Raw genomic sequence first — 14,210 nt, 5'->3', positions numbered from 1 at the left:
TATATATATATATTAGAATGCTTATCTAAGTGCATATAATTATGATTAACATTGTGATTAAGGAAAGTAATAAAATTAAAAATAATACTTGGAAATACGAGGTCATCTCTTTCTAAATATTTGAGATTTTTTAAAAAATCTTATTTAAAGTCTGTGTTATGAATTTCGGATAATTAAATTAAATATATATATATATTGGAAATTTGAGAATTGAAAAGGCGGAGGATCTAAATATAATCGTGTTTCAAAAATCTAAAAAAAAATCATTTTAAAAAATAGGGTTAATTTAGTAGTTTGATTTTTTTTAAAACGACAAAATTCTTTTTTTGTTGGCTAAATTAATTTTAAAAAAAAAACTAAAATTTTAAAGTTGGAATAATATTTTTAATTCTTTTTTAATATATATATATATATAATAATTTTTTTAAAAAGATTACCAATATTTTATTTAAAAAATATCGGTAATTATGTTTAAACTTTAAAAAGTTTAATTAGTACTCTCTAAAAAATATTTATAAAATTTTAAAAGTAGTATAAATATTATTTCGAAATTAGTATTTTAGAAATGTATTTGAGTATTTTTTTAATTTTTTTTAAAAAAATTTAAAGATGTTTTTAAAGTTTTTTAAGGGTTAAAAATATCCCAAACAAAATATTAAATTTCATTTAAAATTAACAAAAATTATATATTTTTTTTAATAAAAAAATTTAAAGATATTTTTTTAAATACTATTAAATATGAATATTTTTAAGGAGTCAAAAGTATTTTTAAAACAAAATATTAACCGTTTCATCTAAAATGATATATATATATATATATATATATATCGTACTTTCAATAGTAAATTTGAACCGGTAACACGAAGATTTTCAGTCATCTGCTCTACCAATTGAGATACCGACTATTTCCGACACATTGTCCTTATATCGGCCATTTTATTTCCTACACATTATCTTTATTGTCAATAATATATATATATATATTTTAATGTTTTAAGAGATTAAGGATATTTTTTTATAATTTGAGATTTTTGAAAATTTGAAAGTTATTTTTATTAATTCAAACATATATTTTTTTTTCAAGTATATTAGGGTTGGGGGACGATGATTTTTCAATATGTGACTAACCCAAGGCCCATGGGCCTTGGTCAACTGAATCCCAATTTGGGCCAAGGCCCAGGTGGGCTTTGGATCTAGTCTCTGTTCTAGTTTCAGAGATACAAATTATTCTAGTAAACTTATAAATAAATAAAAAAAAAAAGTTCATAATTCAGCAATTCCAGAACGAATAAACCGGAAGCATATTGGAATAAAACAACCCAAAGTTCTGTTCAACCCCCGCCGTCTTCAAATTCTCATTGAACATCTCGAACAAAACGCCGTCGTATTTCACATTCGGCCTCCTCGGCGTTCCAGCGCCGCTCCTCACATGTTCCACGAAGTTCCTGTTATACGTCGCCGCATTTTCAACGCTCGTTAACGGATCGTTCCCTTTGCTCGGCCATCCAGTCTCCGAGATGTCGATTCGCACTCCCTCCGCGCCGATCTTTTCCAGCGCCGAGTAGAAAGAATCCACCATCGCGTCGAACAGATTGAAGTACTGTAAGTTTCCGTCCACCACCACCGGCGTGGTGGATGTGAAGAGAGCGTAATCGAGCGAGATTTGTTGTGGGTTTGATGCGTATGCGAAATATGGGTACACGTTCAACAGTAATGGTGCGCCGGATGTCCCCAAAACTCGAGTGATGTCTTTTAGAGGTCCGATGGCGGTGGCAGAGAATGCTCCGGCCGAAGGTGGGTATGAGACTTCCAGTGGTGTCATGGGCACCACCGTTGTCACCTAAAAATGGCAGGGAATGATTATGAGTTTATAAGGAATGGTAGTAGACCTTTTGGTGGGAGCTTATACTTGAAGTAGATAATATCGTAGCAAAGTCATGAGAACTTATACTCAAGTGGACAATATCATGCCAGTGTGAGGTCGGTAATTCTTAATATGGTATTAGAGTGATGCCCTCAACTTAGCTATGTCAATAGAATTCAAAATTGTGAGCCTCGAGAGTGGAGTCAAAAGTGAAGTGTCGAAAAAAGGGTGTACTTTGTTCGAGACCTCGATTAAAGGGCGGTTGTTCGAGGGGTCTGTAAGCATTGGGGATGCTTTGTAGAGAGGATTGTTGTTGAGGATTTCCGAGGGAGTCCCACATTGTTGGGATGGAGTCACTTGGCTAATTTAGGAAATGAACATGGGTTTATAAATATGGGGCTAATTTAGAGAATGATGATGGGTTTATGGGTATGGGTGGCTAATTTAGAGAATGATGATGGGTTTATGGGTATGGGTGGCTAATTTAGAGAATGATGATGGGTTTATGGGTATGGGTGGCTAATTTAGGGAATGATCATCGGTTTATGGGTATGAGTGGCTAATTTAAGGAATGACCCTGAGTTTATGGGCATGAGAGTGGCTAATTTAAGGAATGATACTCAGTTTATGAGCATGGGAGTCGCTAATTTAGGAATGATCATGAGTTGTTTATGGGTATGGGAGTCCCACGATGGCTAATTTATGAATGATCATGAGTTTATGGGTATGGAAATGGCGATCATGAGTTTATGGGTATGGAAGACCCACGATGGCGATCATAAGTTTATGGGTATGGAAGACCCACGATGGCAATCATGAGTTTATGGGTATGGAAGATCCACGATGACGATCATAAGTTTATGGGTATGGAAGTCCAACGATGGCTCCTTTAGGAGATGATTATCATGGGTTTATGGAGTCACACCATGACTAATTTAGGGAATGATCCTCATGGGTTTATGGATTTAAGTATGAGTGAATGATCATCATGGGTTTAGGAGTGGACGATGGCTAATTTAGGGAATGATCATGAGTTTATGTACTCGAGAGTCTCGAGAATGATCCTTGGTTTATGGGTTTGAAGTCCCATGATCCCAACATAGGGAATAGATTAGTAATTCCTAAAATTTAACCCTCACCTTAATGTCGCTTTTGACGCCGGCAATAACAAGCGCCTGCATAATATTCTTAATAGCATTGGCGACAAATGGCGCCGCCGCATCGTCAGGGACAACCTCATTACCGACAGTAATATATGCAATATTAACACTCTCGTAATAAGGAACAACATGAGCATTAACCCAAGAATTCGCCGCTAATTGGTCGGCAGCAAACCCCTGAATATCCTCATTTCTCGTCCCCAACCACACCACCAAATTCCTCCGCCCTTTCAACGCATCAAGAACCCAATGGTTGGGCTCAAATACCCGCACAATGTCTATCCCACACCGCCCATATAACTCAACCACCTCACTCGGCACCGGAAGATTGTCGCCGTTGAGCCCGTAGTTGACTCCGACCGCGCCTAACCCACCTAGAACACAAGCTCAACAAATAAGAGGGAGAAGACAAACAAAAAAACAATTTAAAAAAAAAAAGCGAAAAATTGATTACTTATGAGAAGGGCTTGATCGGAGAAGATGAAGAGGAGGAGAAGGGCGGCGGAGGGTGGGCGGAAGAAATCCATGGTGGTGTAAGGTGTGGTGAACAAGGCGGAGGAGATTTTATAGGGAATTAAAAATTAGGGGCGGGGATTACGAGAAAATTAGTTGTTTATTAATGGGTTTCAAATTAAGGGATTAGAGAGGGAGATAGGAGGTGGACATTCTAATTATGTTTAATTAGGGGGTTTAATTTGCCTAATATGGGTGCCGTAGTTAATAATCCTCACAGCGGGAATCTAATTTCTTTTTTTTTTATTTTTTTTATTTTTTTATTTTATTATGGAGTTAATGAAAAATGTTTAATTAATTATTACTAATGGGTGTCTATGAATTGAATTATATTTGAAAATGAATTAATATGATTTATTTTATGATTAATTATAGATAATAAACTCGATTTCTTTCCATTGATAACTTGATAATTTCAATAATGTAGCGCAGACATTTATAATATTAACTTTATGGGAAGATGGTCGATATTTCATTTAAAAAATATCAGTAATTATGTTTAGGCAAAAAGTCCTAAATAGTGAAAATTTGATTTTTTTTTGTTAGCTAAATTAATTAAAAAAAAAACTAAATTTTTAAGGTTGAATAATATCTTTAAATTTTTAAATATATATATATATATATATAATAATTTATTTAGGAAGATTATCAATATTTTATTTCAAAAATATGGTAACTATGTTTAAACTTTAAAAGGTTTGATTTTTATTAACCGTAGTACTATTTATAAAATATTTATAAAATTTTAAATGCAGTAAAAATAATATTTCGAATATTTTAGAAATGTATTAGAGTATTTTTTTAATTTTTTTTTTTTTTTAAATTTAGAGATGTTTTTAAAGTTTTGTTTTGTTTTTTTTTTTTTTTTTTTTGAATTTAAGGATATTTTTAACATTAATAAAAGTTAATCTCCAAAACAAAATATTAATAATTTCATTTAAAATTAACGAAAATTATATATTTTTTTATAAAAAAATTGAAAGATATTTTTAAACACTGTCAAACGTGAATATTTTTAAAATAATTTACAGAGTCAAAACTATTTTTAAAACAAAATATTAATAATTTCATCTATATATATTTATCCCGTATTTTCAATAGCAAATTTAAACCGATAACACAAAGATTTTCAATCCTCTGCTCTACAACTAAGCGATACCAGTAATTTCCAACACATTATCCTTATTTATTTTCATAGCAAACTAGTGAGACGAAGATTTTGAGTCCTCTGCTGAGCGATACCGACCATTTCATTTCCTACACGTTATCCTTATTGTCTATATATATATATATATATTAATGTTTTAAAAGATTGATATCTTTTAGATTTTTTTTTAATTTAAGATTTTTGAGCTATTTTTATTAATTAAAACGATTTTTCAATGGGTGACAAGCCCATGGGCCTTCGTGAACCGAATCCCAATTTGGGCCAAAAGCCCAAACCGAACATATAAATTCATAATTCAGCAATTCCATAACGGATAAACCGGATGCATATTGGGATAAAACATCCCAAAGTTCTGCTCAACCCCCGCCGTCTTCAAATCCTCATTGAACATCTCGAACAAAACGCCGTCGTATTTCACATTCGGCCTCTTGGGCGTTCCGGCGCCGCTCCTCACATGTTCCACAAACTTCTTGTTATACGTCGCCGCATTATCTACGCTCGTGAACGGATCGTTCCCTTTGCTCGGCCATCCAGTCTCCGAGATGTCGATTCGCACTCCCTCCGCGCCGATCTTCTCCAGAGCCGAGTAGAAAGAATCCACCATCGCGTCGAACAGATTGAAGTACTTTAAGTTTCCGTCCACCACCACCGGCGCGGTGGATTTGAAGAGAGCGTAATCGAGCGAGATTTGTTGTGGGTTTGATGCGTATGCGAAATATGGGTACGCGTTCAACAGTAATGGTGCGCCGGATGTCCCCAAAACTTGAGTGATGTCTTTTAAAGGTCCGATGGCGGTGGTAGAGAATGCTCCGGCGGAAGGTGTGTATGAGACTGCCATTACTGACATGGGCACCACCGTCGTCACCTAAAAGTCGCAACAAAATTAAATAGGGAATGATCGTAAGTTTATAAGTAATGGTAGGAGATCTATAGGTGGGAATTTATACTCAAAGTAGACAATATAAGTCATGAGAACTTATTCTAAAGTGGAGAATATCATAACATTGTTAGATCTGTAATTCCTAACCTGGCATAAGAGTTATGTGTACTTTGTTCGAGACCTCGATTGAAGGGAAGCTGTTTGAGGGGTCTATAAGTATTGGGATGTTCCATAGTTTACCTTGTTCCGGGAGGATTGTTGTTGAGAATTCTAGAGAAAGTACCAACTTGCCTCATTTAGAGAATGATCATGGATTTATGGACATGGGTTTGGAAAGGAAGGTTCATGGGTTTATGGACCTGGAAGCCTAATTTGGATAGGATCATGGGAGCCTAATTTAGGAAGGATCATGGGTTTATGGGCATGGGAACCTAATATGGGAAGGATCATGGGTTTATAGGCATGGGAACCTAATTTGGGAAGGATGATGCATTTATGGGCATGGGAACCTAATTTGGGAAGGATCATGTTTATGGGCATGGGAACCTAATTTTTTATGGACATGGGAACCTAATTTGGGAAGGATCATGCGTTTATGGGCATGGGAACCTAATTTGGGAAGGATCATGCGTTTATGGGCGTGGGAGCCTAGTTTAGGAAGGATCATGGGTTTATGAGCATGGGAGCCTAATTTGGGAAGGATCGGGTTTATGGGCATGGGAGCCTAGTTTAGGAAGGATCATGGAGCCTAATTTGGGAAGGATCGCTTCTATGGGTATGAGAGCCTAATTTAGGAAGGATCACACATTTATGGGCATGGAAGCCTAATTTAGGAAGGATCATGGATTTATGGGTATGGAAGTCCTATGGGACTTGAGCCTAAGCCTAATTTAGGCCATGATCATGGGTTTATAGGTATGGGAGTCGCAATGGCTAATTTAGGAAATGATCATGAGTTTATGGGTATGGAGTCCGACGTGGCTAATTTAAGGAATGATAATGGGTTTATGGGTATGAGAGTCCCACGGTGGAATGGGAGTCTCACGGTCCACGGTGGCTAATTTAGGGAATGATCATGAATTTATGGGTTTATAAAATCCCACGATGGCTAATATAGGGGATGATCATTTATGGGTTTTAGGGAGTCCCACCCACGATAGAATGATCATGGGTTTAGGGAGTCGCACCCACGATTGACTAATTTAGAGAATGATCACGGGTGTTAGGTGAGTTAATGGGTTTGGGTTTGGGAATGATCCCTAATATAGGGAATATCATACCATAGATTAGTAATTCCTAAAATTCAACTCTCACCTTAATGTCGCTTTTGACGCCGGCAATAACAAGCGCCTGCATAATATTCTTAATAGCCTTGGCGACAAATGGCGCCGCCGCATCGTCAGGGACAACCTCATTACCGACAGTAATATATGCAATATTAACACTCTTGTAATAAGGAACCACATTAGCATTAACCCAAGAATTCGCCGCTAATTGGTCGGCGGCAAACCCCTGAATATCCTCATTTCTCGTTCCCAACCACACCACTAAATTCCTCCGCCCTTTCAACGCATCAAGAACCGAATGATTGGGCTCAAATACCCGCAAAATGTCTATCCCACACCGCCCATATAACTCAACCACCTCACTCGGCACCGGAAGATTGTCGCCGTTGAGCCCGTAGTTGACTCCGACCGCGCCTAACACACCTAGAACACAAACTCAACAAATAAGAGGGAGAAGACAAACAAAAAAACAATTTTTAAAAAAAAGCGACAAATTGATTACTCTTGAGAAGGGCTTGATCGGAGAAGATGAAGAGGAGGAGAAGGGCGGTGGAGGCTGGGCGGAAGAAATCCATGGTGGTTTAAGGTGGCAGTGAACAAAGCGGAATTAAATGTTTGCTGAATCTACCGAGAGTTCTCTTATTTATAATCATTTATAAATAATTACAAATAATAAATATGGTAGGCCCGAATCTAAAAAAATAGGATAGTAAGTCGGGAGGAAATAATAAATATAATGAAAGGTCTAACATTCTAATTATGTTTAGTCATAGGTTTAATTTTGCCTAATATGGTGCCGTAGTTAATAATCCTCAAAGCTTGTTCCATTTATTGCCAAATGAGCTATGTGTTTATATTGAAAGAACTTTCAATTTTTTTTAGATGGGCGGGAATCTATTATTTTTTTTTTATTAATGAAAAAGGTTTGATTAATTATTAGTAATGGGTGTCTTTATCCGTTGAATTATATTTGAAAATGAATTAATATGATTTATTTTATGGTTAATTATAGATAATAAACTCGATTTCTTTCCATTGATAACTTGATAATTAAATTTATTACTGATTAATCAATAATGTAGCGCACACATTTATAATATTAACTTTATGGGAATGATTGATGATTTGGAGTGGTATAGTGTATAATATATAAACATCAAATTATTATTTGGAGTTAAAAAAGTTAGTAGGACAATATTTGCTAGGTAGGCTTGGATCGTTATAAATGGTATTAGAGTTATATATTAGACGATGTGCCAATGAAGAAGTAGACATGAGGCGGTGTGCTAGTAAAGACTTGAGGCGGTGTGCTAGTAAAGACTCGAGGCGGTGTGCTAGTAAAGACATCGAGTCTAGGGTGGATTTGGTGGAGTTGTTAGGTTATGAACGGTTATACCTAGTAAAATATATCGATGGATAGTAAAAAGATAAATGGGTAAAGCTATATATGATAAATAGTTATATATAGTAGGTGGTTTATATCCGGTAAAGCTAAATATAGAAGCTAAACCATATATATAGTGGTTAACTTCTCCCTACCGAATGTTATATAGGTTAAGAGGGTGTTATCTCTCTCTTGTTTGCTTATATAACGTCTCTTTCTAAAATCTCTCTCTATCCTCGTTTTCTAAAACTTTCTAAAATCTCTCTCTACTTTTCTAAAACTTTCTAAAATCTCTCTCTACCCTTGTTTTCTAAAATCTTCTTTTAAAACCGAGGCTAGAGGCTCGATCATACGTCGTTTGGCCGTAGGCGACGCAAGAACAAATTGGCTTAGCTCACTTGTCGTTGAAAAGTGAGTGCCGCACAATTGCTAGTCCGCTGCCTTCAAAAGTGTGATTGTGTCAAGTGAGCTTTGAAAATGTACTTTCTATATTCTCTGTACATACTTAACTCAACGATATAAATCTTTTAGCCAGAGTTCTCCTTGTATTTTCTCTCTCCTATTTCTTTGTGTTGTCATTGCATTGATCGAGTGTGTGCGTTGTTGTGCGATCCTATCAGGGGTCCCACATTGATTGGTGAAATGAGCGGAAAATGTACTTTCTATATTCTCTGTACATACTTAACTCAACGATATAAATCTTTTAGCCAGAGTTCTCCTTGTATTTTCTCTCTCCTATTTCTTTGTGTTGTCATTGCATTGATCGAGTGTGTGCGTTGTTGTGCGATCCTATCAGGGGTCCCACATTGATTGGCGAAATGAGCGATCTAAGAGGGTGGATTTGATGGGAGTCCCACATTGATTGGAGAAAGGAGCGAGGGATCCCAGATGAGGGAACCCTAAGAGAGCTGCCGACTCCAACTACCGTCCATGTACGAACCATACTAGATCTGACCAACTGCCGATCCTACCTCCTCTACGTTCTTGACAAATCTCCTATTGACAATAAGGATAATGGGTAGGAAATGGCCAGTATCGCGTAGAGCAGAGGACTCAAAATCTTCGTCTCATCGGTTTGCTATGAAAATAAATAAGGATAATGTGTCAGTGGAGACGTAGAGCCTTAAAGGGGATGTATTATGAGATTTTACATCGATTAGGGAGGAGAACGAAACACCCTTCATTTCATAAGGGTGTGAAAACCTATCTTTTAACATACAAGTTTTAAAAACTTTGAGGGAGAAACCCGTTGAGGAAAACCCAAAAAGGAAAGTAAAAAGAAAACAATATTTGTTAGTGGTGGGCTTAGATGGTTACAAAAGACTAAAAAACGGAATCATGTAGGAAAGATTCCAATATTTCTATAAAACGAGGAGCTAAAAGAAAAAGAACGATTCCCAGTATCAAGGTTCTCAAGAATTCAACGAACATATATGCAGACACTGCTTTACAAAATAAATGAAGATAATGGGCGTGAAAAAGAATTGCAGAAAACTCCTCTGGTTTAGCCTTCCATTACATTTCATCACAATATACACACACACACACACACACACACTCCTTTGTGGTGGTGCCATGTTGCATGGTCCTCACTTTCAAGATGACGCTTTGGCTTAGTATTTGGGTGATGATCTCGGCGAGGACTCCCCCCATGGAACTGGACTTTCTGCAGATCTAAACAAAAAGGCTGAATGAAAGGTGACCCATCATTCATTCTCTTTTATCCTCTTCCCTGTCATCATCTTCATCAAACTCGACGGTGTTTCCAACGTCCTTCTCGATCCGATCTTGCTTCACTAGACTCAGTTCACTCTCTGGCTTTGCCCGGTTTAGGGATTGAGCCTCTTCGTCATCGGATTGAGCTCCAATTTCGTCAGAGTAAGCATACCTTGGTTCATGATTGTTAAGTTAGGATAAAGCTGATTATAGAGAGGATAAAAAAAAAGATATTGGGAAATATAGAAATACCGTTGAGAACTCTGTGATGGTGCCCAGAGATAGCAGATAACGCACAGCAAAGCAAATGCAAGGATGTTCCAAAAGGCAGTTATGATCCAAGCACTCTGCCACCTTTCATTGAAGGGATCTGTCGCCTTGAAGTAGACCTATAATATGCAAGAACTTATCATGAAAAATCCCTGAGAGAACGTTCTAATCGATAGGTAAAAAATAACAAGAACAATCTGAAAAAGAAGACTAGAGATATAAGACAACTAGAGAAATTGAAAGCGAAGTATATGAAGCAGAGTAAGTTCATTGCCTGGTTGAAGTTAGCGATACATTCAGAGAGAGATAAAGATATGAAGAGAAATCCTTCCAATCTACTTCAGAATCAAGAATCGACCAGAATAATTATCTACTTCCCCTAAATGTTGACTTCCCACAAAAAGAATTACAACACGTGCTCGATCATACACACCCACAACAACAATAAGACACTGTTGGCAAGTCGCAAAAACAATCAATACGGTTGGAGTAGATTTCATAAGTAATTTGAACTCTACTAATACTCCTGGAGAAAATTTCCATGATTTTGCACTAAGTACGACACACAGCACGCATCGTTCTGAAGATGCGTCGTGCATGAACTTCGTGACCCTTTTTTTCTTTCTATATTTTAGTTTCCATATGGTAAAGCATTAGGTTGGCTATAATAGTAATGACGGCTGAGATCTATATATACACCTACATGGATAGAGGAATAAAATGTGTAAAGAGATTGAAATCATACCTCATACACTATCCAAGCAACAGAAGCAATAACAGTGGCTACCAATGCATTTGAGAACTTCCTATATATTTCCAACTTAACAGAGCTCCTCTTCATCTGAAGAAAAAAAGCAAGTTTATCGTACAAAACGAGTATAAAGATACAGAGGCAAAGACGAATAGAAAACAGAAAGGTTAATGAACGGATGCACGCTGTTAAACATGGCGGATTTCAGGAGTAGGAAAGCAATACCTGTAACTGCTCTAGCGTCCTTGAAAGGGAAGTAAATATCCATAATATTAAAAAGGCATCTAGGAATGCATCAGGGAGGACTAGGAACAGTCTTGCTCTTCCAGAAACATCATTTATAGTCCCAACATACTCTGTAATATCCAATAATTCAGATGCCAAGAAGTAAGTTACCCCTAGAAGAAGAACTTTTGAGGTAAGACCACCAAGAGTAGGCCGCACAACACCATAACCCATGGAAATTGACAGTATAAGAAGCCGCGTAACTGTTTTTCTTATAGCACCAACAGTCACCACCCATGTTGTGATTACAACTGGCCTAATGCCTGTATCATTGAAGTTTACATATTCAAAGTACCAAAGAACCATCTCAAATAATCCAAGAGCAATTACGACTGTGATGCAATGCTGAAGTTGCAGAATATCCCTCCAGAACCTCACATACTGAGATAACCAAACGACAGTAAGCAATAAGTATGCTAGTGACATGAATACATAAAATCTCATTAAAGAGAACATCCGTCCGGGTAAATAACCATAGGGATTTTTCCACTTTGTCCTCCCACTCATCACTAATCCTTTGAGGTTTGGATCGCATGTTACAAAGAACAAGCTATACATTCCTGTTTTTGTAATGGGAACTTCCACATCATCCATAACAGTGTATAAATAATTGCCACTGAATTGTACATTTAAAACAACAGGCCAATTAATATCCGATGCAGAAGGTCTTCTAATGACTTCTCCTTGTTTACATCCTTCAAGCTTAGCTAGATCTGGAGTGCAACATATAGCTCTCTGTCCACCATATGCAGAACCACCAATGTTATCACGGTCGGCAGCCTCAAAGATGATAACCTGTATCAACCCTGTGCTATGCTCCATGTCTGTATGTAGATCAGCAGCAGCCTTTCTCCTCCAGAAGGTGATATTATAAAATCTGTCCCATTTGTAGAAGTCATGAATACACAGTCTTACTGTGGGAAAAATAGGAAGGAAGGGCAAAATATTCTATTGTAAAGATCCAAATGCAGAGTATAAACATTCAGTGAGCTACATTACAGCATGGCATAAATTTTTGGATAACCAGTTTTTGCGAAAAGTTAAATTCATTAAAGCAATTTCAAGGATGCATACAGATAGGTTATCTTTAGAAACAAAAAAAATTGAATTACTGCCAAGTTGTTCAAAACCAGTTTATTTAATCAACTAGTAGTTCTAAATATGATTTTTAAGCAAACGGAAATTCTTCAAAGGATATAGATCATATTTAAGCACGTCTTAGTGCCCCACTTATAGGAAGTACTAAGGCATTCTAGTGGCATGATACTTCCAATAACTTAAAGCAATAAATAAATCCAAGCACTAAACTAAGAGCCACACCATTGGAACTACAGTGCTACTCTGGTCACTTTTTCAGAAATAAATAAAATGTAGTCTTTATTTTTTTATAACCAAGAGTCAGAGCTTCGCTCCCATTTACTCGGGGACACCCACAGCCTCTCCTCAAGGCATGGACCCAGAAAACAACAAGGGTTTTTAGTATTTATCTCACCCAAAAGTTGGAAGAACTTCGGACCTTAAGGAAAATGACTCTTTACATGTACCAATCCCAAAAGATAAGAAGCCAACCTGAAAAAAATGGAAGAATCCCCGAGGTTGCGATTCATGTGATACATCGACTCAATTCATTTAAGATTGACAAAGAAACCTTGATTTTTTTTTTTTTTTGGAATTTTCGTATAATTCATTAAAGAATAAAAAAGAGTTCACTTCGTTCATGATCTCTTAAAAAAAAAAAAGTTTATAAGAATGTTCTCTTCAAATACATGGCTATTTCAGATGTTCATTGATTTTAAATAAATAACAACAGCCAATTAACCAAACTAAAACTAGCAATTTTACACTAATTGGAAGTCTTAATCAGTACTCATTGGAAACAAACATCAACATCAACTAAATAAAAGAAGGCAAAAAAATGAAAACGTAGTGTGATCCTCTATCTAACTAGCTTAACATTTTTTAAATGAGAGACAAGTAATTCAAATAGAGAGTCCAATGGAGGATGAAAAATACTACGTAACTTGGAGTGGCCACTGAGAATAATAATAAGTGATCGAAGAGTTCAAAGGTCATCGAAAGACGTTGAACTTCTTTGAAGACAGGAGAATCCTTCTCCTTTTCCAGCCTAGTTCAAAAGGAGAGCAGCGGGCAATACACAAAATAAATGTGCGCATATGTGTGAACGTCAGATCTGTGTAAAGATAGAGTCCTCTCACTTAATGCATTGCTAGAGTTAGCAAACAAAAAGAAAACAAGAAGACAAGTGTGCAACTGAATTTTCCGACTCACCAATGAATCAAGTTTAAAAGGCAGAACAAAACGAACATAGATCTAGCCAAAGTACTGCCAAATTAAAATCAATCAAATTCCAACTACGACAATATCCACAATAAAACCTATCCACACTAACTCGCAAAAGAAATACATCCATCAAAATTAAGACATCCAAAGAGTTAGAAAGAGTACTGGATAGAAGATTGGCCATTGCGGATAGAAGGCGTATCGGAATCGGCCGAGAGAGAAGCCTGAAGACCTTCACTGCCGCCGGAGAGAAGAAAAGCATTACCGACATCAACGAAAACCTCCTTGTCGTAGAAATGGATGGAGGCATTACTCAGATTCACTGTAAGCGACAGTAAGAGTACGAACCAAACATACAAAAAGAATAAAGGATTTGAAACAGAAACAGATCTTTGTTTTGCGATATTCATGGCGACGGATCAAACGACCAAACGAGAACCAGAGAGAGATAAAAAGAGGGACCGGCGTTAGGGCGGAAATCAGCAGATGAGATCGGAGGTCGATTGTAAGAGAAGCATTCGTCTCGGTCGGTAGGAAAGGGAATTTTACCACGCGCGGGACGCGCTCTCCATAAAGGAGATTGAGACAACTCATCCATATTCTATTAATTCAAAATTTTAAAGAAGCTAAAT

The 14,210-nt window shown here is 36.8% G+C and overlaps 3 protein-coding genes across 3 annotated transcripts; all 3 read right to left on the bottom strand.

The window, feature by feature from the left end:
- Positions 1-1,038: 1,038 nt before the first annotated feature.
- LOC111785284 (glucan endo-1,3-beta-glucosidase-like) lies at positions 1,039-3,635 on the bottom strand. The gene is made up of 3 exons (XM_087124984.1): positions 3,479-3,635; positions 3,004-3,398; positions 1,039-1,840 (listed from the first exon to the last, which is right to left on the bottom strand). Exons 1-3 carry the CDS (start codon positions 3,549-3,551, stop codon positions 1,271-1,273), a joined length of 1,038 nt encoding a protein of 345 aa, XP_086981110.1. The 5' UTR covers positions 3,552-3,635; the 3' UTR covers positions 1,039-1,270.
- A 1,222-nt stretch (positions 3,636-4,857) lies between these two features.
- On the bottom strand, positions 4,858-7,469 carry LOC111797392 (glucan endo-1,3-beta-glucosidase). Its single transcript, XM_023680378.2, has 3 exons — positions 7,374-7,469; positions 6,900-7,294; positions 4,858-5,570 (listed from the first exon to the last, which is right to left on the bottom strand). The coding sequence occupies exons 1-3, from the start codon at positions 7,444-7,446 to the stop codon at positions 5,001-5,003; spliced, it is 1,038 nt and encodes a 345-aa protein (XP_023536146.1). The 5' UTR covers positions 7,447-7,469; the 3' UTR covers positions 4,858-5,000.
- A 2,110-nt stretch (positions 7,470-9,579) lies between these two features.
- LOC111797278 (uncharacterized) lies at positions 9,580-14,178 on the bottom strand. Its single transcript, XM_023680238.2, has 5 exons — positions 13,744-14,178; positions 11,218-12,154; positions 10,987-11,082; positions 10,224-10,360; positions 9,580-10,143 (listed from the first exon to the last, which is right to left on the bottom strand). Exons 1-5 carry the CDS (start codon positions 13,986-13,988, stop codon positions 9,966-9,968), a joined length of 1,593 nt encoding a protein of 530 aa, XP_023536006.1. The 5' UTR covers positions 13,989-14,178; the 3' UTR covers positions 9,580-9,965.
- Positions 14,179-14,210: the final 32 nt, after the last annotated feature.

Source organism: Cucurbita pepo, chromosome 6 (genome assembly GCF_057944985.1).
Source record: "Cucurbita pepo subsp. pepo isolate OVF chromosome 6, ASM5794498v1, whole genome shotgun sequence".
NCBI lineage: Eukaryota > Viridiplantae > Streptophyta > Magnoliopsida > Cucurbitales > Cucurbitaceae > Cucurbita > Cucurbita pepo.
Note: the sequence above shows the minus strand (reverse complement) of the source record. Positions and strands in the feature narration are given on the sequence as shown.